This window comes from Dermochelys coriacea, chromosome 8, assembly GCF_009764565.3.
Source record: "Dermochelys coriacea isolate rDerCor1 chromosome 8, rDerCor1.pri.v4, whole genome shotgun sequence".
NCBI classification, from domain to species: Eukaryota; Metazoa; Chordata; order Testudines; family Dermochelyidae; genus Dermochelys; species Dermochelys coriacea.
This window is the reverse complement of record NC_050075.1, coordinates 64,751,555-64,777,785: the sequence shown is the minus strand read 5'-3', so window position 1 is coordinate 64,777,785 and position 26,231 is coordinate 64,751,555. Positions and strand designations below refer to the sequence as shown.

Below are 26,231 nucleotides of genomic sequence, written 5' to 3'. Positions count from 1 at the left end.
TGCAGACTTTGCCATCAATACATTTTTATATTATTTTTGTTTTGTTTGTTTTTACCCATTGTAATATGCAAACACCACAAATCCTGCTTAACCTTATTACAATCGGGTTGGGGGGAGGAAAAAACAAGGAAGATGTGTGGAAGGCCCTTCTGCAACCCTTGTAGAGTATACCACTGACACGCATGATCTTGGACAAGTCATTTCACCTATCTATAAGGAAGAAACCCACACACCTGTGAAGCGCAGTTCTGTTCCATGGTGCCTTTCTCCATGGCAGTACAGTGAGGAAGAGAGTTAGGGGCATGGCAAGGGTAATGAAAACCCATATGCTTAATCTCCTTACACAGAAAGTGTCCAGCAACTCTCTACCTGCAACTCTACCTGCTGTTACTTAAAATGCACAGGCTGTAGAAGAGGCAACAAGGCAGCTACTCATCTACTCTGCCCTGGATTTTAAGGAGGTAGGAAGGTGACGATTCATTCCCGCAGCCAATTCCCTTCCACTGTTTAGCCAATAACAACTAAGACCTAAAATCATCTTTTCAGCACGGAGTACTGTACTATCAGATGTAGTTAATCGACATAGATAATATTTACTCTGAGTATAAGTACTATTTGGAGTTACCAGCTGTAACTCAAGGCTGTAGCAAAAGTAATCATGTGCAGATGCACCAGGGTGGATAACATGATAGAGACATGAGTACAGCACAAAACACTGGCATACAAATTGGTCATTAAAACCTCTCTCTACCCTTGGGACTCATATTCCAGGCTTGTTAAGTGATTCTAGAATACCTTCCCTCAACCTTAGATGGTTTCACTTACTCAAATGGAACACTACAAAGTTAAGCACAGATGGCAAAAATTTTAAATGTGACAACAAAGAGAAGAAATCCCTTCTTGTATATTACAAATGATTACTGAATGAATATTGTAGGAAAAAACTTTGAGAGTAGTGTCTCATTTGTTCTTATTTTACTATCTGATAAACATTATCTTATCTTTTACAAGTGTAAAAAATATATGTTTTAATATTAATTTTCAGAATTTTTCAATAATTCAATAGAAAATACACTGCATAGTGAAGCTAATGTAGCAGAAACAATTACAGCTACAGAGTATAAGGGGTCAGAAAACCAAACAGATTGAAACATGTCAAAAATTATAGTAATACATGCAGAAGTTTAATATTTTATCCCAAATCAGTTTTCGTATTCTGATTTTAATAAGTGAATTACAAAAACAAACCCAGCTAAAACAACGCTATCAATATGAAATCAATTGCATAAGTGAATTAAAAAGTAGTTTCACTTACTGCATCTACCCATGTGGTTTTATCATAACATATGCCCTTTTTTCTAAAAGTTATTTTCACAACTCCATTGCCATGAGAAAGACCCATACAAACAGTGGAAATTCTCAGACTACAAGGGAATCAAACAAAGATGGGAGAACAAATTTTAGTCTAATTTTTGCAACTACCTGTTTGTTTCTTCATAAAAATACTAGGGCTGTCAAGTGATTAAAAAATAATCACGATTAATTACACTGTTAAACAATATAATACCATTTATTTAATTTTTTTTTATGTTTTCTACATTTTCAAATATATTGATTTTAATTACAACAGAATACAAAGTGTACAGTGCTCATTTTATATTTATTTTTATTACAATTTAATAGAAGTACTGCAGTGCAATCTCTTTATAATGAAAGTTGAACTTACAAATGTAGAATTATGTACAAAAAATAACTGCATTCAAAAATAAAATGTAAAACTTTAGAACCTACAAGTCCACTCAGTGCTACTTCAGCCAATCGCTCAGACAAACAAGTTTGGTTACAATTTGCAGGAGATAATGCTGCCCACATTTTGTTTACAATGTCATCTGAAAGTGAGAATAGGCTTTCACATAGCACTGTTGTAGATGACATCACAAAGTATTTACGTACCAGATGTACTAAAGATTCACGTGTCTCTTCATGCTTCAGCCACCACTCCAGGGGACATGCGTCCATGCTGATGATGGCTTCTGCTCGATAACAATCCAAAGCAGAGTGGACTGAATCATGTTCATTTTAATCATTTGAGTCAGATGCCACCAGCAGAAGGTTGATTTTCTTTTTTGGTGGTTCGGGTTCTGTAGTTTCCACATTGGAATGTTGCTCTCTTAAGACATCTGGAAAGCATTCTCTACATCACGAGTCTCTCAGATTTTGGAAGGCACTTCAGATTCTTAAACCTTGGGTCGAGTGCTGTAGCTATCTTTAGAAATTTCACTTTGGTACCTTCTTTGAATTTTCTCAAATCTGCTGTGAAAGTGTTCTTAAAACAAACATGTATGTACTGGGTCATTATCCAAGACTGCTATAACATGAAATACATGGCAGAACGTGGGTAAAACAGAACAGGAGACATTGAACTCCTTGGGGGAGTATTGTGTCACAAATGTAATTAGCCCATTATCTTTTTAATGAGCATCATCAGCATGGAAGCATGTCCTCTGGAATGGTGGCTGAAGCATGAAGGGGTACATGAATGTTTAGCATATCAGGCACGTAAATACCTTGCAACACTGGCTACAAAAGTGCCATGCAAAAAGCCTGTTCTCACTTTCAGGTGACATTGTAAATAAGAAGCAGTCAGCAGTATCTCCTATAAATATAAACAAGCTTGTTTGTCTTAGCAATTAGCTGAACAAGAAGTAGGACTGAGTGGACTTGTAGGCTCTAAAGTTTTACACTGTTTTGTTTTTGAGTGCAGTTATGTAACAACAACAAAAATCTACATCTGTAAGCTACACTTTCATGATAAAGAGATTGCACTAAAGTACTTGTATGAGGTGAACTGAAAAATAGTATTTTTTATTTTTATAGTGAAAATATTTGCAATCAAGATATAAAGTGAGCACTGTACACATTTTATTGTGTTGTAATAGAAATCAATACATTTGAAAATGTAGAAAAACATCCAAAAATATGTAATAAATTTTAATTAGTATTCTATTGTTTAGCAGTGCGATTAATTTTTTCAATCGCAGTTAATTTTTTTCAGTTAATCAAGAGTTAACTGTGATTAATGGCAAGACCTAAAAAATAGTACTTTTTTAAATTAAATTAAAGCGTGTGATTCTTTTAAGTTGATGGCATCCTGTAAACCACCAATATGTATGTTTAATATGATGATTCATGGAAGTTGTATTCCATGAGCATCAATAAAAAACTAGGGAACAGGGTATACTGGTCCTTTGAAGTTCCAGGGGGAGAATCTTTCTAGGCCAACAGAATCTAACCGGGAGCTTGTGCCTTGGGACCTACCTCTATTGCAGGGGACTGGCCAGGACTAATAAGGGCTACGCAAATTTGTTTGTTTAGATAGTTTCCCCATCAGCTAAAGAATGATACAACCTACTGACCTTACTTGGCTACTCAGAGTCAACAGGAAGAATGTTTTTTGTATCATTTCTTTTCTTATCATTGCTGTTTGGTGGATGGGAGGGTTTTCTCTTGGGTTTGCTTTATTCTGTTATAAGACTAAAATACACAACACCCCAGGAAGAGTGCAACACTCACTTTTTTTAAATTAGAGAGTACAGTGTTGCTTTTGCAGAGAAGGTGGTGAGGGCTGCTTGGCTGCATTCTCTCACAAACTGAAGTTTTTTCTAGGGCTCTTTTCCCCTCGTTTTCTCTATCCCACCTCTATCTGATTTGGAAGGGGATATGCTAAATTACCATTTTAGAGTAATGCTGCATCTCAGTCAAAAAAAATGTCAAGTGCCCAAAAGATGAGTTTTGTACTGATTGTAAGGATATGAAGGAGTTGGTCCTTGCTAATGAAAGAGATCAATCTCATAGCACTCCTCATGTGGTCCAATATTTGTGTCAAAATTATGGTTTTGCTTGGCATACCAAAACAGAAGCATCAATGAGACTTGGCACCTGGGACAATTGAAGTCCTTGACCTTTACAACAGTAAGCTTGTTTTATATATAGAGACAGTGTAATACATGACTGATGGAATATTTAATATTGATTTATTTAGACTCAAGAATGATAATTAATACTATTCCTGAAATAAGATTTCAAGCTTTAGTTTAAAGGTGAAGGGGAGCAAAAAAAAAAAAAAGCCATGATAAAATAAAAATGCTAATTAGCTACTTTAGTTTATAAACTGCAATGTAATTTATCAAAGGAAAAAAGTCAAACAAAGACAAATGTATGCATATTTCTTCAACCATTAATATGGTAGTCCTCCTCCCATGCTTTACCATCACAGGACACACTGGTTTTATGGAAAATAGGCACTGGATGAAGCGAGAAGGAAGACAGCTAGAACACCAGCAACACAAGCTTCACATGTACCAAAGGTGACCAATTAAAAATTCTTATACTCTGATCATGCAAAAGGCAAAGAAAAAAAAAGTTTCTTTGCCTTTACAATAGGATCTGCAAAAAATCAAACAAATGAGGGGTCTCTTTCATGTGGTGTTTAGCTCACACTAATCAGGCTATCTCCACTTTGCAGTTGACTTGGGTCTCTTCTCTTGCAATCATTTCTTGTTATTGTGCAGATAAAATTGCTTGAATTCAGACAAGCCATTCAATGATGCCTGAGAAAAAGGGCAAAGGAACAAATGTTAAGTCTTCTATTTGATCTATGGTCACTCGTATCCTAGACGTTTTGGAAGAACTTTGTTTCGCTTCCTACACTTTGGACCAGGTCTTTCCTGGTTGGCAAAGTAATGGGTCCATTGCCGATGAAGACAGTAAACACCTCCTGCTAAGGGAGAGAGTGAGAAGGAAGTGTCCCCTCCATCCAGGAAACCATCTGTAGATATTGACTTTTTGGTCAATTATTAGTCCATTCCAGATCTTCCATTCTTAAACAAGATTACTGAGAAATCTGCAGTAAAATTATTCTCAATCTCTAGATTCTTGGAACTTCCTTGATCAGCCACTTAGGTATGGTACAGCAACTGCACTTGTTTTACTGACTGATCTTCCTGATGATCAGGAATCCTAGAAATCTGTTTGCTAAGGAAAAACACAGATTTTGTGTTTTTAAAGAGAATCTTTAGTTTTTACATTTTGTGAAAAAATAAAAACATACAGTAGAACTCCATTTATCCAAGCCTCCATTATCCTGCTCTCTGAATTAACCGAAACACCAGCTGTCCGGGGCTGACAGCATGAGCCCCTGCCACCCGGGTCTGACAACCCAAACCCAGACTCTGTCAGCCCCAGGAAGCTGGTGCTTTGGTTAGTATGGAGACCCATATAATGGAGACTCAGATCAATGGGGCTCTACAGTATAATCAATAAAACACTGCGTTCAACTACTCCTGGGGGAATTCTGTGCCACTGCACATGAACAGACTTCATATCCCCTGCAGATTTCTTTGCTTCCATGCAAAAAAATGACTTTCTGACAGGGAAGCAAAGGAAAACTGCAAGAGCAGTCACACACTACTTCCTAGTTGTGCAGGTACATTGTTTCAGGCACCCGAAGCAGCCAGCAGAAAGGTAAATCACTGCAGGCTGGGGACACCCCAGCAAGTGGCTCCTAGCCTGAGCCTGGACCAGGAGTGACTGAGGCTGTGTCAGACCCACCCCCAGAAACCTCCCCCAGCTGCAGGAAGCTCAGCATGCTTTCCTGCTTCCCGCCCCCATTGTTCCTCAGCTCCAGGGAAGGGGTCACTGTAAGGGGAGCTGCTCCCCCATCTGCCCAACCCCTGTGCATCCAGACCTCCCATACCCAGACACCCCCCAAGCCTCACCCTGTACATCCAGAACCCCCATAGCTCTCCATATCTGAATCCCACGCCACTGAACCTTAACCCCTGCATCTGGAGCCCCCTGCCCCCACACTCCCTTTCTCAGGACCCCCACCCCTGCACCCAGACCGGCTCCCACTGAGCTCCCTGCACTCCCACCCAGATGAGCCCTACCCCTTCACCACCCTGAGCCCCCACATCCAGACCCCCATGTCACTGACCCCCAACTAGCTGCACCCAGACCCCCACCCCACCAAGCCTCATGCCCCCAGCCCTCCCTGATGAAACCCCCACACCCAGACCTCTCTGCTGAGCCCTAACCACCTTCACCTGGAAGCCTCTGTAGAATCCCATTGCCCCCACACCTAGACCCCCTCCCCCACTGAGTGGTCTGCACCCAGACTGTCCCACACAGAATCCTCTCATCTGGATCCCCCCCACTGAGCTCCTCCACGCGTGGATCCTGCCTAGTTGAGCCTGTCCACCCACACCTGGTGCGCCTGGCACAAAGGGACAAGGCCCCAGAGTGTTTATGGGGCAGGCCCAGGCCTTGTGCTGTATCAGGATCAGGTGCAGCCTCATCACTGACTGTGTCCCAGGGATGGGGAGGCTGCAGGGTGATTTTCCACCTTTATGCAGCCAGTGGCCTGTGCTCCCCATTGCCATGCTGGAGCTTCTGCATTTATTTATTCACAAATAAAACTCACAGAATTTTAAAATACTGTGCACAGAATTTTTATTTTTTTGGCGCAGAATCACTCAGGAGCAGTTCAACTTATACCTATGTATGTTGTGGCTAAGGAAACTAAAGTGCTGTGTTTCAGTTTACTCACAGAAAAACTGGGGAAGGGCGGAGAATTTTGATTCTTTTTATCACAAAAAACTAGGATCCCTGCTGATGATGAATGATCATTATGTCATAATGAGATTAACTGCCACTGATCAAAGAGTGTTAGATTCTTCTGTGGACATCAGTAGGAGCAGATACGGTCTCTTGTCTCTCAGGGTGAAAGGAAAGAAGAGGAGATGTCAGACTGAAGTACTGAGCGACTGCTCTTCAGCCTCAAGGGCACTCATATGGGTATGTCAAGGTAACACCTTGTCCCCACTTTGACATGTGTAAATGGTCATTAAATAGGTTAGTGAAAAAACATGGACCATGGCTTTACTCTGCTGACTAAACACAGTTCTATCTCCAACTGAATGAGTGCTGCATCTGAGCACCCTAACTAGTGTACACTTGAGAATAGCATATGAATAGAACTGTCTGAGGCTTAGTCTACACTACAGAGTTAAGTCGAGGTAAAGTAGTTTACATCAACTTAATTATGTCAGTGTCTACACTAGAATGCTGCTTTTGCCGAAGTAAGTGGCCTGCTACTCCCACATAATAACTCCACCTCCACAAGAGGTGCAGCACTTATGTTGTTGTAGTTAGGGTGACATACTGTCCATGCAGACACTGTGCGACTTACAATAGCAGTTGGCTGTCATTCTTGTCAGTGTCAGGGCTGCCTCCAGCTTAAAACAGCAGCAGGGCTCACAGCTGCAGCTGTGAAACTGACAAGAATGTCAATTTCACTGCTGATAAGCTCCCTGCTGTGAAACTGAGCCTGGCTCAGGGCTCACAGATGCAGCAGAAGGAGGGTAGTGTGGACACCAGCAGCCAATTGAATTACTGCAGTGGCTGCAGGTCGACTAAGTTAATCTAAACTTGTAATGTAGACAAGCCCTCATCACTTCAGATGAGAAAAAGAAGATACTAGTAGACTGGGTGAAGCAACCAAAAGAAATGGCAAAGATAGCTGCTCCCTTGATTGAAGGTATTTATTCTCCACTTACTGAGCTCCCAATATGGAAGTGGTTTTCCATCCTCATCTACTTTTAGCTTATCAGCTAGCAACAGCGACCAGGACAGGCTGAGAGTTTTTCTTTCACATGCTATGATTACCCATTCCTTTATCACTTTCAAATTAGGCTACTGTAACGTGCTCTAAAAGGGGTTACACCTAAAGACTATTCAGAAATGTAGGCTAGCCCAAAATGCCCACTTGCTAAAGGAGTATCTCATTGGGAAGTATGTTACAACAAGACTCCACAATCCGCATCACATCCGATGAAGTGAGCTGTAGCTCACGAAAGCTTATGCTCAACTAAATTTGTTAGTCTCTAAGGTGCCACAAGTCCTCCTTTTCTTATTTCAAACTCAAAATATCTTCTCTAGCAATTCTTAGATTAGAACTTTCTTCCTTAAGAACATTGTTTGTCAAACCAAAGGACAGTTTTAATATGTTTAGCACCTAGACTGGGCTGGCACAATAATACAGCTCCTTTCAAAAGCAATTCATTTTTAACATGTAAATTGATCAGTTTTCAGGCTGAATGTATAAGGATACCTTTTTTATGTCCATAATGTGCTCCGATTTCAGTCTTTTAGAAATATATGTAAACAAAACAAAACCTCTCTTATTCTATATTTCTTTCCTGTGACTGGCTCCCACCAGTACAGATGATCCATAGTCTCTTTTCTACTTGTCAGTTAGGCAGGGAGCAACCAACAAGAGCAGAGTATTTTGGTCTCTTCCAAAGGGTCTGCTTACCCCCATAAATTTAGGGCTTGTTTTCACTACCAGGGTAAGTCGAACTAAGTTACGCTACTCCAGCTACGTTATTCACGTGAATAACATAGCTGGAGTCGACGTAGCCTAGGTCGACTTTCCTTACTCTTCTCAGAGATCTGGACTACTGGAGATGACTGGAGAGTGCTCTACCATCGATTTAGCAGGTCTTCACTAGACCTGCTAAAGTAACACCCGCTGCATTGACTGAAGCAGTGCAGATCTCCCCAGTAGTGAAGACAAGCCCTCAGTTAAGATTTTTCAGAGCTGTAACTTTAGAGCAAATGAACCTACCAGCCCTCATACAGGCATTGCTAAGGGCAAGCATCTGCACATGTGGGATTATGTCACAGTAAAGAATCACCAGATACCTAATTCACTTGTAATTAAATTGCCACCAGAGCATACTGAGGGAATGTGAATAATTGCTTGCCTCTTCCAACAAAAGGTACACATACAGGAGAGTCTTTTAAAAGCCCACTGAAGTCAATGGGAATGTTTCCTTTGACTTCAAAAGAGCTACTTCAGACTCAGAGAAAAAAAAACTCTAGGCACTAGACCTCCGTTGAGGCAGTAAATTTGAGAAAATTCTATTCAGGCCCCAATAAGGCCATTGCCTAACATGATACAAGACACAACTAGGACATGCCAATTAATACAGCCTACGTAGGGTCAGAAAGAAACCATACTAAACCACAATCCTCAAAATGTAATGCAGCAACCACAAAGGACCAAACAAGTAACCTGCAGCATTTGCTGAACGTATGCAAACAGCACCAAATAGCCACCTTCCCGAACAAGTCTTAGACCACATTCCATTTTCAATCTAGAATACTGAAGGCAATGAGAAGTCTAATCCACTGGGTATAAACCACAGAAGTCTGCTAATCCACTCAGAAACTCCAAACAGGATAACAGATTTGAGGATTTTTTGAATTCATAAAAAAAAAAAAAAATGGTGATAAATCCTTAAGTCTCTTCAATACATTTAGGGAACATATATCATAGCTTTTTTCAACTCAGGGTAGTAAAGACCAGGGCAAGGAAACATCCTGAATGATTATGAAAGCCAGTGACTACTTGAAGGAAAAACTGGGCAAGATTTAAAAACTAATTAAATAGAAGAGAACATGATCCAGAGAAAGGAAGAAACTCAGTTTCCATACACAATGATACAAGATGATGGCAACTAGGAACACCACTTTCAGAACAGTAAGAGAAGGAAAGCAGAGATGTAAGGCACAAAAAGAGAAGTGTCTCTGTGAACTTAAATACCAGATTAGGAACAGAAACGGAGACATGGTAAGAGGCAATCGGCAGCTTTACGGAACCTAGAAACCAAGGGAGAATAACCTGAAGGGAGCTGCAGTAAGCTGAAGAGCGAAGACATTCTTTTCAACACCATGCAATATCTAACATTCCAAAATGGGAAAGTTACCAAAATAGGTACTGGAAAAGTCCTGAAGGAATTCAGCAAAGAAACAATTCTAGAAGCAGAAAGAACAAAATTCCACACTCTTTCTAACTTTCCTCTTCAGAGATAGGAAACCAACTGAATCTGTGAAGAGAATCTGTCCTCTGGAAAGTGCCAAAACTCTATGTTTCTACTAATACCTGCCAGACTGACAAGTGGAGGAGGGACCATCCATCAGTCCATATTGATGAAATCAAACCACTTAAGATCCTGTTTCTTGATCTGAGTGGAAAATCAATGCAGAAAAATCAATACACAGCATCTTACTAGAATATGTTCTAAAAAATGTTAGAGAAGAAATTATTAGAACAAGGTGTGAAACTGCACCCCATATTCTTTGCAGTGATATTATGATGATATAACAACAATCATAATGTATTTTATGCAAGTCATATGAGGCATCACTGCAGAAGTTATAATTTCCTGAATACGATTATCCTATCTGTATGCATGTATCATTTTTGTATCTGAAGTTATAAATATTGACTATGCATCTGTATTTCAAATGTAGTTACACCTGGGTAATGCCCACTAGACAAGATGTTTTCAGTCTAGACTGTGGATGGGGAAGGGCCCATTCAGGGCAATGTCCCATTAGGAAAAAACAACAGGCTTAGGGGAAGCTTCTATTTCACCTGGGGAGCCTTCCTGAGAATGCTATAGACAGCCTCCGAGTAACGGCAGCTATAACTCTACAAGGACTTGTGATGAGACCACGTCTCTATGCTCCATCTTGGGATGTCCGTATTCTTCCACAAGCTAGTCTGGGAACCAAGCTTTGGTAACAAAGGGTTCCCGCCATATGCGAAAGCTATAGAAGGCAGAGAGTGACATCATCTGGGGTTCTTCACTCCCCACACAAGACGACTCCTGGAAACACCTGAGGAACAAAGACTGAACTGGGGGAAGTGCTGGACCCAGGCTAAAGGGATTTCTAGCCAGTGCATGAAACACCTGGGAATTCCAAGCTGTAAAGCAAGTACAGCTTGCTCCTTAAGAATCTGCCGCCTGCTTGTATCATCTCTTAGGGTGAGAATCTGCTATTCATATCTAACCTATTTAGTGTAGTATGCTTAGTTTGTGTGTTTTGTTTATTTGCTAGATCAACTTCTTTGAGCTGTGTGCTATCACTTAAAATCTCTCTCTTGTAGTTAATAAACTTGTTTTTACTTTATCTAAACCAGTGAGTTGGAGTGAAGTGTGTGGGATCATAACTCAGGGACAAAAGGCTGTTTTGCATATTCCTCTCCATATTGAGGGAGGGGGTGAATTTTATAGGCTTACGCTGTACAGTTCTCTGTGCAGCGCAAGACATATAATTTTGGGTTTATACTCTAGAGGGGATAAAACTTAAGAAGCAGAGAGTAGCCTTCCCATGCAGGGGCTGGTCAGAGAGGCTGCTTGTAACCGCAGCTAGGTGTGCCCCTACCTGTATGTATGCTGGTGAAAGTACAGGCTGGAGGGATTTGCAGCTTGTCACAGCAGTACAGTGTGAGAGGAAGTCCAGGATGATGGGTCGGGGGGCTCAGTGGTACCCCAGTTCCAGGTGGCACCCTGAGGGGAACCCGTCACACAAGGAATAAGTAAAACAGGAAAAGCCCACAGAATGACTGCTGTTCCTCATTGGAGAGTAGTGTCAAAAATTCTGCCTTCATTCACCGAAACAGTAAATCACGAACTATCCCATTTTCTATAGCATATTGTTTTCCTGATTGCAAATCTAGTGTAAAGATTAAAATAAAAACAAGACTTGCATGAGAGTAAGTTTTACACGATATAGATTGCACAAATGAAATAATGTTCGTTAGCTTTCAGATGCTCAATTTTTCATTATAGATTGTATTATCTTTCTCATAATAACTAGTCTACCTAATGCTTGGTAGTAAAAGCTGCAGTAGTGATAGTTTTAATGTTATTTATACTACTACTGTCAGATGGCACACGTTGTTTTTTCTTGGGGGGGGGGGAAGAGATGGTGGTTGTAGGTGAGAGGTGCGGTAACTTAGATGCTAAGGAAATTAATTTAAAAAATGTTAATGTTTTACACAGTACGTAATGTAAGGCGTAACTGAGTAGGGCTTGAGTTTGCTAAAAAGACTGGTTTCTAAATGTCTCTATACATATACTTAAAGTGCTACACTTTCAAAAAAATACTCCTAGTTCTCCCATTCCCAAATCAAGGATATCTCAAGAGAAAACTTTTAAAGAAAAAAAAAAAAAAGAAGGAGTACTTGTGGCACCTTAGAGACTAACAAATTTATTTGAGCATAAGCTTTCGTGAGCTACAGCTCACTTCATCACTCACGAAAGCTTATGCTCAAATAAATTTGTTAGTCTCTAAGGTGCCACAAGTACTCCTTTTCTTTTTGCGAATACAGACTAACACGGCTGCTACTCTAAACACAAAAAGGTTCTTTTACAATATGGTGGAGTGCCGAAGTTATAAACCACACACACTGAGAAGTGGTGTCTTTTCATAGAAAATACCTAAACAGGAATTTTGTTCTTTTGAAAGCAGTGATAGAAATATGTCAAATGCCAATGATTCTCTGTAAAAAAAGGTGTCATTACTAGTAATCTCATCAGTATAAAGTTAACATCAGCCATACAGCATTATACTACTGATTTCCATTTTTGAACTTCAAGTACTTTAACTGCTGGTGCCAATGGACAAACTTTAGACATTTTCTCAAGGGAATTTATACACTAACCACATGGATATGCATTGTTTTCTTACCCTGGAGGCATGTCAAGGAAAATAAAAAGCATTAAAAAGTCCTGATTGTGCATAATTACATGCAAAGGGTTAAGTCACCATATTGCTACTGCACACATCAGGCTACAGGAATGTAAAGTTATGCTGTTCATAATGTGCTGGATGAATCACAGGCAAAACTGAAACTTCTTTATAGTAAGAGATTAACGTAGGATGTTTACTTTGGTATATATTCTTGTTTGTGCCAGGTTTTTGTCAGTTTCAACTGTAGTTATCATTTGTCAGTTAAGATACAGCTGAAAAGCAATGACCAACTTAAAAGCCTAAAAGCTTTGACACTCATCATTTATTTTCATCAACTAGTCCACCTCTCTAATACCAAATCTAGTATTTAAAAAGAGTGTTTTGCTGATTCTGATACCTAAACTTTACAATTAGTTTTACATGTTTATATTAACCATGTTCATAGATAAAGCATTCCTATCTCATTGACAACCTTTTCAAATGAGAAAATGAAAATACAAGATTATATTCTTTGTTTAGGTATACAATTATGGAAATATTTCATTTACATTTATTTAACCCACAGAGTTCACATTCAGAAGGCTTTGCCTCAGGGGCCCAAATTTAAACCTTAACAAAAGAAATACTCGTATCTTGACCTGAAAAAAAAAACTAAAAAATGGTTTTCTGGAACCCAACATTTTTATCATTAAATGCCTTATTCAGTGTCCTGCCAAGACAGAAAATAGTTCAAAGTGACCTTTTTATCGTTATCTGTTGGATCTATAACCTGAAGAAGCCACCTGGAGTCTATTATGCAAATACCTATCCTGTCTAATAGTTATCAAGCACGTGCAATATAACTCTATGGATTTTTATTTTTAAAAGGGTTATTGGCCTTTTTAAAAAAATTTCCATCCACTTCCCCCAAAAATCCCAAGCACACTGACACACAGTATTTATAAATTAAAAAAAAAAATCACCTGGAAAGTTCTATTTTGCAATCTTACCTATTAAATATTTAAACACAATTCAGCTGAAACCACATATTTTAAAAAATTAAATGGTGACACAGAGCACTACTTTAATAGCCAAATAGATTTAGTTGTTTCAGGAAAGCGAGATTAAAGCGTTTTGTCCATTTTACTTTCTTCTACTTTCTAGAATTGCTCTTGATAATGAACACAGCTGAGCAACATCAATCAGAGCAATGGAAGTAATGTCACTACTCTACACCTTCAGTGTTATATTTACCATGTGAGATTTACCTCATGCAGACAGTACGCAGGAAACAACAGCGTTGTATTTATTTTTAAAGAGTTCCATTAAAAAAAAATATACTGTCAGAATCTTCCAGGTGTTTTGCAAAACAGCAAGGTAAAGTACAATACATATATAATAATTTATTTCAATTCAGATCTCTTATCCGAGATATTTAAAAATACTGTCCTCTCAAGGCAAATATTACCTATGTATTTTAGTAATAGAATTAGCTCTGCAGGGTCTTGTATGGTGACAGAAAAAAAGGTGATTTACTTAATATTTCTCCTTCACACACATCCTGCTATGTACAACCAAATTTAATTAGTGTAGAATCTTACAAATACAAGTATTCAAAAAAGAAAAGGAGTACTTGTGGCACCTTAGAGACTAACAAATTTATTAGAGCATAAGCTTTCGTGAGCTACAGCTCACTTCATCGGATGCTGTAGCTCACGAAAGCTTATGCTCTAATAAATTTGTTAGTCTCTAAGGTGCCACAAGTACTCCTTTTCTTTTTGCGAATACAGACTAACACGGCTGCTACTCTGAAACAAGTATTCAAGCGTCACAGCCAATTTCAGCCTAGAGAATGTGTGTCAAAGGTTGTCTACCCTACTATAATCCTAAAAAATATTTTCCTTAAGTCTACTCTGTTAAATGTTTTTACATGCACTCAAAATCTAGCATTTGTCAACTTTTGAAAATTAGAAGAGTTTCCAGAAAGCTCATCACACGCATTAGAAAACAAGAAAAAACTAACTGTGAAATGACATCATGGATTTTTCCGCAATTTGTTTGTTTCCGAATTTCCATACCCAATATGCTCAGTTTAAAAATAAAAATTCTAAAACTTCATGGTATATTCACAAATGTTCTTCAATATAATTTATTTTAGAAAATACTGTTTAAGTAATATGAAACCTCACTATAGAACTTTACTTCTTTGCCAAGCATGTGGGAAGAGGTGCAGAAAGGTTGTGGATTTAATGTGTGAATTATGGGGAGTATGTGAGCAAGGTTCTACAGTGCTGATGAGAATCCAGCTTTGCTCCCACTCTATTCTCCCTAGACTTGATCCTGTGAATTTCATCCAACACTATCTCCCCCTACACATATGAACAAATGGAGGAGTACAGATGTTCAAGAGAGATACATTTGGGAGGGAGAAGGGAATGAGATAGCTGTAAATGGTTAACCTTCAGCATTATGACTTGTTAAAATTCAAATTATGCAGATATGTTTAATTACACAGTTTGATTTTTTTTTTTAAATGGCAAGCCAAAAAGTGTCCAATAAAGCAGTGTAAAGCTGTAACTAATGTAGCAAAAGTTAACCAAATTGTATTTTAATTACATAGTTCATTTAAATTATGTTATATTTTTCTGATGTGCCCCATAAAACCATGTTGAGCAGGTAAATACATATAGTAAAATATTTTAAGAGACTATTACACAGGTATTGCATATAAACTAAACAAAAACTTCAGTTCAGTGGATGACTGAAAAAGATTTTCAGTGCATATCTAAAGGTACATTTTGACCAGAAGACTTCAGAAATGACAACTACAGTGGTTTGTATAAAATGATACTTTAAGACAAAAAAAAAAATCACACTTAATCTTGAAATTCTATTTAACACCAACACTTTGTTCCTATATACATCAAAGCACTTTGCAAGAAGGGTATCCTCACTACTGCAGTTTACTTAATGGCTCTTCTACTGTACTTTCAATTGTTTTTCCAAGTTTAGCTGGATGGATGATACTCATCTGGGTTGTAATTGCCAAGATACATGTCAACAAAATCACTCATTCACCTTTACACCAATGGAATTCAGGATTTCCTGATGCTTAACAGGGGTGCATTTTACATTAGTGGCAAGAAAACCTGACTGAAAAAATAACTTTCCAACTAATCGGAATAGCAGCAAAGATCATATAAAGCACCTCTTCTTTTGACTAACCTAGATTATTAAAATTAAGGGTTTGCCTACACAGGGGTTTTTAAATGGATCAAACTGAGTTAATTCTGTTTAAACACACACACACACACACACACACACACACACACACACACACACACAGACGTGCATAGTGTCAAGTCAATAATGCTATAAAATTACATATTCAGATAATAGTTTATAACAGGATTAGAACTGATGACGAAATAGAGTGACATTCTTCAAGTATATATAATAGCCAAGCAATTTTTGTTATTCCATTAAATATGAAGGAGTACATTGTAGCTGGCCATGCTCAGGGTTCAAGTAAATGGAAGAACGGGACACAAGGTTCTCCTGTCACTGTAGTTAATCTACCTCCCCAAGAGGTGGTAGCTAGGTCAACAGAAGAATTCCTCCGTCGATCTAGCACTTTCTACACAGGGGTCATGGTCAGCATAACTACGTCTCTCAGTGGTGTGGATTTTTCACACCCCTGAGAGACACAACTATGTCGATGTACGTTTCCAGCACAGACTAACCCTGAGTGTGCAACAGACCAAATTATCCAGGTGAGCTGGACAGCCAGCTGCACAGGGACTAAAACAAGCAGGGAGAACTGATAGATGAACCAAGTACAGAGCAGTTCAAGAGGAAAAAAGCACAGGTTAAGTACTCAACACCTTGCATAGACTTCAGTTTCCTGCCCTGGATCTGGCCTTCTCTCTTTTGTACAGGGCCAAAAGGCCATGTAAGTTACTCCAGTGTGCAAGCTCAGAAAACTGAAGATAGCCTGCTACAGGGTTCTTTCATCTTTCCAATTTGTCCTGCTAGGAATAGAATAGTTCCCTTCAACCAGACCATTGTTTTCGGTGTATATACAGTAAGAAGAGGATACACTTTGGGACATACCTAATCAATTTAGTTTAGCTTTGTAACTGAACTGTCAGCCAGAAAAGAGGTGCTACTGGCCCTTTCCATTTCTTCCCTGGTTGACTAATATCTGTCAATGAGGGAAGGAAAGCCACTACACCTCTATCTCTCAATACTGTTTCCAAAGCCATATTACCATATGTGGCACAAGTAGGCATGACTGAGTAGCTGTTTAAAAGAAAGTAGCAACCCTTCTTCAAAATAACGTGCAGATTTCAAGACCGCATCACTTTAACTCAAGAGGGCTGGCAGAGCCCAAGCAGGCCAACAGCTGGTATACAAATTTGGGCTGGATAGCTGAATTAAACCGATTAAGCCTCCAGACAATCCGTATCTGAAAAAGTCTTCTCTACTTATTGATTTGATAAAGTTATCTCATTTAAAGACATTTTTCTATTATGCTTGGTTTTCACTAAGTAACCAAGATTGATATTATCCCTGTCCTCCCTCCCCCCTTCTTCTTGCTACCATTTTGTTATCCTCTTGTTGAGTGATATCTGAAATCAGTTTGCAAGTTGCTTTGGGCAAGGCTCACATCTGTATCTGTTTTAGGACATATTTAGAACATCTGTGTTGTTAAAAATAATAAATAAAAATAAGATTCTTTACTCCAATAGCATTAGAAAACAGTTTTCAAAACAAGATCACATACATTGCATAAAAAGTCTACTCAAGGTGGCTTCTGGGACCCATATAGAATCAACTAAATAATTAACATTACATTTAATGATTTTCCCTTTTCCCATCTTTGTCCACAAGCATATCGCATTATTTTACTTTGAGTTATTTGAATTGGTCTGCTGCAATTTACAATTCAGATTCCAATCTTCTATTAAAAAAATTGCAATTTAACTTAACAGCACAAATTTCAAGTTGTACAGTCCACTGTAAAATTTGCACTTTGTTGCCGTTTAGTTATGCAACTCATCCAAGGATCAGAAACAGTACTATTTAACAAGTGTGTTGGTTAGTTATTGAGGTCATTTATTCTTGCCATTCCTTGAATGGATGAGTTAGCTGATCAACAAAGCAAACTACAAGTATCTTGGTATCACACTGACCTCCAACCCAGCCAACATACTAGAGACTGCCATTTCCCCTCCAACTCCCATAGCCTCAGAAGCGAGGGGTGGTGAAGGAAGGGGAGGCAGCAGGGAGGGGAGGATTTGTCTGAGCCAGCAGGGGAAAGACCAGCTCTTGGTCCAACCGCCCCCCCCCCTTTTTTTTTTTTTTTTTTTTTTTTTTAAAAAGAGCATACCCCTCTGCCCTCTTCGTGGGCATTCAGCCTCCTTATGGCCCTGAAGAGGAGAGCACTGCAGTGCATGGTGGTACACGAGGGTTGGCAAGTCTACTGGTTCCCACGCATTTAATTAGAGGGTTTATAAGCCCTTTCCCCCAGCCCTGTGGGCCTTTCTGCTACATATCCACCTGCAAACTGAACACACCACACACGTTTATTCATTTCATTAACAACCGGAAATCTCAGGCAAACTACTATACTAAATTCTGTCATTCACCCAACAAACTGAGAAACCCTTTTACTATGCAAAAAATAACTGATAAGGCCAAATTGAAAGTTTTGCTTCCTATTAGCCAAAAATTAGTGATATTTTCAAAAATGAAAATGTTTCATTATTTGCTCCCTTATAAATCTTGAACAAAGAACTTCTAGTCCTGAGGAGTCTGTCAACATAAGGCTGATACACAAAAACTGAACACTTAGCACATCAAATTTCATAGAGCTTGAGTTGGCCGAGCACAATTTTTTCGTTTGAGGAATAAGGCTTCAAATGGAATCCACCACATTTTTCTGGTGGTGGTTTTGTACTTTAGAGAGCTTTATAATAAGTAGAGTCATGGGGATCTCAAAAAAAAAAAAAAAAAAAAAACAACCCACACATCCTTGTCCCTACATTTCTGTAGGGATCATTTCTGCAAAATCATCCATAATGCGGAGCTGCTTGAAGCAGTATCAAACTCTGGAATGCATACTCACAAAGCACACCTGAGTATAGCACAAGCATGGATGCAGGATGTCATAGGAACTCTACTAAGAGCATGTCTACACATACAGCAGCATAGCTGTACCAATGCAGCTGCACCGCTGCAACACCTCTAGTGAAGACGCTCTATTCCGATGGAAGAGAGCTCTCCCATCAGCATAATAAAACCACCTCCAGCAACGGCAGAAGCTATGTTAGCAGGGGAGCGTGCATCAGTGGAAGACCTTATGTTGGTGTAACTTATGTCATTCAGGACAGAAGGGTGGTTATTCACAACCCTGAGTGACATAAATTATGTTAAAAGAAAAGGAGTACTTGTGGCACTTTAGAGACTAACAAATTTATTAGAGCATAAGCTTTCGTGAGCTACAGCTCACTTCATGCATCCGATGAAGTGAGCTGTAGCTCACGAAAGCTTATGCTCTAATAAATTTGTTAGTCTCTAAGGTGCCACAAGTACTCCTTTTCTTTTTCTGAGCCAAGTGCTCTGAACAATAGTTTGAGCTCCCTAATTTTTGTATTTGAAAAGCAGTTGTGCATCATCCCTTCATTTACTCTCTTACAGATTGTTGTAGGCTTTTATGTATGCCTCACTCTTAAAGGTGATCTACTTTTAAAAAAGGACCTGTTTTTGCTTTCCTGAAATCATTTCTTTGGTGGCGATGGGGTTCTATCTGTGTAGATCTCATCAGCCCTGGGAAGATACTTTGATGACTGGGAAACAGTGAAGTGACAAAATCATAAGAGTGAAAACTGAACAATCGAGAGGGGAAAAGGATTTCCAGTCAGAACTGCTTACTTTTGTATTGGCAATTTGGCTTCAATGACGATCCAAAATGTTGATTAAAGGATATCTGTGATAAAGATTCAACACCTCTACCCCTTCAGCTAAGTTGTAAGATCTCATAAGAAACGTACTCCAAGATCCCACAAAAGATCCTTCAGGAAAACCAGTGAAGACCTAAACTTTTATTTTAGAAATACTGGGAATGTAAAAACTAAATAAATAAAACAAAGGGGGAAAAAAAATCAGACCTCTTTTATATATCAAAGAAAAAAAAACAAGCATTTTTTTTTTAAGTGCTTTGCACGTCAAAACTGAGATTCTTCCTTTTTTAAGGATAACATATAGAGAAGGTGGGGAAACTATTGAATTTCTTCATCTATATTCTAGTCTTATTGCTTTCTACTCTTTCTCCATTTCTAATGCAGCAGAAGAGAGTACAATATTTAAAATATGGATACGTCAGTCCTTCTTACATTACAATAATATTGAATTGCATTCTAGGTAGTCTCAAGAAGAATCAATATTTGAATGGGGTTATTTGTCTTGATTTACAGATCTCGGAATCACAATTGTTATTTTACTCCTATGCACTGTCCTAAGTGTTATATACCTTTATATACTGTGAACACTATCTAGAGTTAGTTGCACAAGGCCAGTTGACCCTGAGTCACCAAAGCTTGTGAATGTATGGATTAAAGTGCCATTCATTGTAAATTCTACATCTTGGAGGTTATCAAATAAATAATTATTTATTGCAAACCCTATTCAAATACTTTCTTATATAAAGAAAAAAGTTATTTAAAACCAATTTTTATCTTGCTTGAACAGCAGTGCCATCATTAACATGTTAGAAAATAGCTATCACCTCAAGAAGTGAACTCAGCACTCAACTGGCATGAGAAGTGAAAAGACTTTTTCAGTCTATGCAGTGGAAATAAATTTGGACTGATTTAAGAAACTGATTAATGGGCACTAATCTGAATGGGTTTTTTTCCCCCCTTCTCCAAAGCACACAAATATATAAAGTAAAAAAAAAGTTTCTACTTTAACTCTTTTCAGAGTAGCAGCCGTGTTAGTCTGTATTCGCAAAAAAGGAAAGGAGGACTTGTGGCACCTTAGAGACTAACAAATTTATTTGAGCATAAGCTTTCATGAGCTACAGCTCACTTCATCGGATGCTTATGCTCATATAAATGTGTTAGTCTCTAAGGTGCCACAAGTCCTCCTTTTCTTTTTGCAAATACAGACTAACACGGCTGCTACTCTGAAACCTGTCATGTGGGTAATGGTACTTACAGAATTGAGCCTATATTAACCAAAAAAACTTCCTAGCACTATTTGAGCTCCAGCCCACCTGCAAAGACTAGAACATCCATTCAATATTAAAAAACCAACAGATATGCAGAATCTCAACAAAGACAAACAAAAATATAAAATATATCATTTTTGAAAGGAAAGAAGTTTCCGTTTTAGTTTTAACTTTAAAAATGACATGAAAAGGTGAGATTAAGAGAGAAAGGAGGATGAGGATAACCTAGAAAAGCCCTGCAAAAAGATATGCATGTGTAAAAAAAAAAAAAAAAAAAAGTGTTTGCATGTTCAAAGCCAAAGAATGACTAAATCACAAGATGTAAAACGAGGTGCAGCAGACCCCATCAACAGGATTACCTTTAAAAAAAAAAATCACATTTTCTCCGGTTGAGGGACAGAACTCCCCCACCATCCGTAGCAAAACAGAAAGGTATTTAAACAAGTCCTACCATGAATAAGCTAGCCTCGAAAGATAGTTTTAGCCCCAACTTAAGCAATGAAATTCCTTGACGTTAAAGCTTTTGGAGGCCTGAGCCGCCTCTATTCCCTGCGGACTGTTTTCTGCAACCCTCTCGGCCGCAGACCGAGCAAATCCGCCTGTAGAACTGTAGCTCCAGGAAAAGAGACCCCTTCAAATGACGCCCCGTCCGAAGCGCAGCGAACCTCCACACGAACAGCCCCCACCAGAACGAGCACCGGCCGGGGCTGCCGCCTCCACGCTGCGGCTCCTAAGGGCACAGGCAGGTGTTGCCGGGAGTGTGACAGGGGCTCCAGAGCCCCACGGTCCACACCGGGAAGGAGCCCAGGTCTCGGCGACCCCGGGCACTAAGCACGTGCCGCCGCCGCCGCCCCCTCCTCAGAGTTTCCTCCTGGCTTTCCCCCAGGCTTAGGACACACGCACGCACGCACGCACTCTCCCCACCCCCGCCTCGGGCGGAGCGGCAGCAGCTGCAGCCAATGGGGGCCGGATCACTAGTGATGGTGGCCAATGGGGCCAGGCGGGAGGTGGAATCGTCCTCACACCGCCGCTGCCCTGGGTGAGGTAGCTGCCTGCAAGGAAGTGAGAGTCTGGGTTACGGCCGCAGCTGCCGACAGTGGCGGTCTGGGCTCCGCACCGCAAGCTCCCGGCGCCGCAGCCCCTTCCTTCTCCCATGCCTCACCAGACAGTCCTCGATCTCCCGCCTCCTCCGGGGCCCGGAGCCGGCCTCGCTGCCTCCGCGGAGAGATCGGCGCCCAGATGCCGAGTCAGGGCCGGGCCGCGCCGGAGGGACGCTCGCGGCGGGGCTCCCCGTGCGCGAACCGAGCGGCCGCGGCGGTAGCAGCCCAGCCTCCTGCTGCTGCCGCCGCCGCCGCTGCCAGGACTGTAAACATCCCGGCATCCCCGAGGGGAGAGAGGCGGGGCCGGCTCCGGGCTCCGCCTCAGCGCAGGCCCCCACCCCGTCCTCCTTGCGCTGAGCAGCCCGGACGCGTCGTGTGCTCGCCCAGCCGGGTGTGCCGCCGGGAGGCCGAGAGCGCCCTGGGGAGGTAGATGGGCCGCGCGCACCGGAGCTGCTGTATCCCCGCAACTGCTGTTGCGGCAGGAGTTTGGTCTGGCTCGCAGAGCTCTGCAGCGCCCAGCGCGTGCCTCAAAGCTAGCATGGGAGCGGGTGTTCTGGACCGGGGAGCGCCCGCTGCTGTGGCCAGGCCGCTGTCTGTCAGAAGCGACGTGCCTGGGTGCTGCGCTGCTCGGGAAGGGGCAGGAGACTGGCTGCTACGCTGTGAAGAACCTAGGGCAAACCTGCAGCCATGTTTTTGAACCCGGATCAGATGCTGAGTGCTGCGGTAATTCCAGTTCCGGTTGCGTTAGCGAGCTCTGCAGCAGGGCTTAGCAATTCGTAACAGCTTAGCTCGTCCTTGGAATCGTGATGCGGTTGAAACTGAACTGGTGCAGAACCAGCTCCTAAAAAGAAGTGGATAGTTCATCCATGCACAGGCAAATGTATTCTCAACCAGCTACCTTCTTCCTTTATGCAGTGGAGTTTGCGACCAGAGATTGTAAACTCTCCCAGGCTGGAACTTATTTTTTTATGTGGTGTACATTGCCTACCACAGAGGTATCCTAACTCGTGCCAAAAACTCCTAGGCACTACAAAATATACTCAGCCGTTTGAGCTCTTATTGAAGGAAATCAGAGCAATAAGAGCCCAGGATTTCTGAAAAGCAAACAATAGGTCCCTAGAGAGAACCTTTTATTAGATCAGCCATCTACCTGACTTTGTCTCTTTTTAATGTAGGAAAAGGAGGTATGTTTAGCAAACATGTCAGCTAGCACATGATAGTTAACATGTTTTTAAACTAAGCACCTAGGTTAGACAGTGGTGTTTACAAATGTTAGCTGGTCATGGTTCCCTTGGGGCCTAACCATAATCCATTAGAGAAAAATGAAAGCCTCCTACCAACCAGCAAACGGAATATTCCTGACTTTCTAATGGCATGTTTCCTGTTTCTAGCAGTTCTCTCCTAGTGGGAGATAACTGAAGTTAAAACCTGTGTTTAGGAATTAAAAGTAAGAACAGCTTCCCTAAAAAGTACAGAAGAGAGTAGGCTCTTCTCTTTCTGGAGAGATGGAGAAGCTCTCCTTTGAGATCCTGATCCTCTCAGAATGCTGAAATGAGGACTCGAGAGGCACAAAACACTGGACTGGAAGCAACAGGAGGAGATGGTGCTAGCCTAAAGAGTTTGAGGTTCTCGGAGAGTATGTCTACAATTCAATTAAAAAACATGCCAGCTAACTCGGGCTTAGGCACTGTTTAATTGTGTAAATGTTTAGCCTAAGTCCTACAAGCCCAAGTCAGCCAGGCCAGCCGCAGGTGTCTAACTGCAGTGTAGACATACCCAGTGTTCTCTCCCAGTAGATGGAGCAGCAGCAGCACCTGACAGGGAAAGAAAAGATTGTTATATGTGGGAATTTTCTGTCTCCCTCTACTGTCAGCTTCCCTTCCAGAAGAAGAATTAGGGACTAGCATATCATCCTTAAAAATCACTTCTTAATCTAAAATTCAAGAAATGGCATGAGGGTGCAATCCACAAAGGTGCTTAGGTGCCTGGGTCCCATTTTTAGGAACCATTATGATCCACAAGGCTCCCACTCAGCTGCCATCTAACCCTGTAGGTGATTATATTCACATGGCACCTAAGTTTTTGCCTCTAGGCATGTGCATTGCTGCCTCACTGTAGGTGTCCAGGCACCTATCTCCTGCCTAAGCCTCACAGCAAATCACAAACCAGCAAAGTCTGCTGCCTGAGTCACATAGATTTTTATGTCCAGAAAGGGCAATCATGATCACCTAGTCTGACCTCCTGCACATTGTAGGCCACAGAACCTCATCCACCCACTTCTGTAGGAGGCTGAGTTATTGAAATATTTAAATCTTGATTTAAAAATTAGAGAATCCACTGTTTACTGTAATTCAAACCAGCAAGGAATCCATGCCCCACACCGCAGAGGAAGGCAAAACAAACCTTAAGATTACTTCCAGTCTGAGCTGGAAGAAGATGGTAGTCAGTTAGACCCTGAGCATGTGGGGGAGACTCACCAGCCAACCAGATACCTGGGAAAGTATTGCAGGGACCTGATCAGAAGCAGTCTATAATAGCTCACACAAAATAGTTATGAAGTTGGGGAAGAAGGACTTCCTTTATAATCGTTTGCCTAGTGTGAGCTCACAGGATGTGAGAGACTCCTGGTTCACGTCCCCTCTCCTGAACTGTAGAAGGGGTTTGAACAGGGATTGGCCACATCTCAAAGGAGTTTCCTAACCACTAAGCTATACAGTCATTCTACTTTCACTGGCCAAATATTTAACTACTAAAGTATTTAATCTGGAACAAATTCATTAGGAAAGCTTGAGGAAGCCCTAAACCAGCATATTACATAGCCCAGTGGCTAGGTTATGCACCTGAAAGGTACAGGTGCCTCTTCAAATCCCTTCTCCCCTTCAGTAAGGGGGTGGGGGACTTAAAGTGGGGGGTTCTTGGCTGAGTACCCTATCACTTGGCTAAAAGTTATGAGGGAGGTCCACACACACATCCAGCAGTTTTGTGTGAACTTGCCTGAGGGGCTGATCCAATAGGCAGCCTTTCAGTAGGATTTGTTATACCATCAACCTTTGTGTAGACGCAAACCAAATTGGCGAGCACTCCTGTTTTGACACTACTGATACTTTCTTTAGTTTGACAACTATCCTGTGTAATTTTGGTGAAGTTCCTGTTTTGTAGAAAGCAAAGTAGTGTTTCTCTAGTGGGCTGTTTTGTTTGTTTTGTTTTTTTTAAAAAAAGAACCACTTAAAGTTTTTGCTAGGTTTGGAATGTTAGAAGTAGTCTTGGCTGCGATGGATTAGCAGCAGAGTGAAGAGGACTTAGTCAAAGGTGCATGATAAATGTTATATATCAGCACCAGTTGTGCATTTGTGTACGTAAACACAAATATACATAGTATATATACTTTACACTCGTATTTGTAGAGTTGGTAACTGTTTCAGTGTTATTTCCCATTTTAAGTATGAAGAATATGGCTCAAACTAGTAGAGTCTGCCAAAGGAGAATGAACTTCAAATGAGCCTATTGTATATGCAAATAAATATAGACTGTTCTGGTGACCCACAAAAAATCCAGAGGGTTTCAGCTATGTTGTTTATCAACTGGACAATGACCTGAATGATCTTTCTTGATAATTACTCATTACCTCCAGTAGAAGAGCTGACAGCAGAACTTGATGGTCAGTTATATTCACGAAACCTTAGGTGCATCTTCAGATACTTCAGGTTTCCTTCTGCCCATTCCACTGTTTCTTGTTCTTGCCTCTTAGACATAAGTGCCCGCATTATTGCCTGGCCTTAGATTATCCTTACATGTTTATGGTCTAGTGCTTTAAAGGGGAAGTCCAACGGGGGGGGGTGGATTTTTGCCATTTTGTCAATGATATATGAAACTCATTTTTTTCCAACAATAAAGGGTGTGGAAGGGGTGATGCTTATTTTCTATATTAGAAATTTAGGGTTTGTCTTAAAGTGACACTACGAGTTAAGTGCAGGTGAACTGTGAAGAGAAGGGATTTTTTAATCAGACTGTTTAAGGCCCCTATACTGCAAAATACATGTGCTTAAATTTACCCAAGTGACTAGTCCCATTGACTTCAATAGAACTATTCACAGTGAGTAAAGTTAAACACCTGTATAAGTCTTTGCCGAATCTGGGCCTTATACTGTTTATTTTTGTTATTACCTATTTAAGTTCAGTAACTAATTAATACTTTAAATAAAGGAAGACTTTTGAAGATTCAACATCCTCACCCTTCAACTAAGGTGTTAAGAAATCACAGCAAATATTTAATCACTAATAATCCAAGAAAACACTAAATTTTACATTCTTGA

General features: G+C 40.5%; 1 protein-coding gene across 7 annotated transcripts in view; it reads right to left on the bottom strand.

Annotated features, from left to right (window-relative positions):
- NEK7 (NIMA related kinase 7) overlaps positions 1-22,214 on the bottom strand; it is a 126,198-nt gene extending 103,984 nt beyond the window's left edge. For 4 of the 7 annotated variants that reach the window (XM_038412509.2, XM_043520129.1, XM_043520125.1 and 1 more), the window contains exon 1: positions 21,981-22,111. Coding sequence is in view for 1 of the 7 variants with exons in the window: in XM_043520128.1 (XP_043376063.1) it covers positions 21,981-22,199 (219 nt within the window). In the remaining 6 variants the exon portion in view is untranslated. Of the gene's footprint in view, positions 1-21,269; positions 21,682-21,980 lie in introns of those variants that run through there. The other 3 variants (XM_043520128.1, XM_043520124.1, XM_038412511.2) reach the window with 3 other exon arrangements.
- Positions 22,215-26,231: the final 4,017 nt, after the last annotated feature.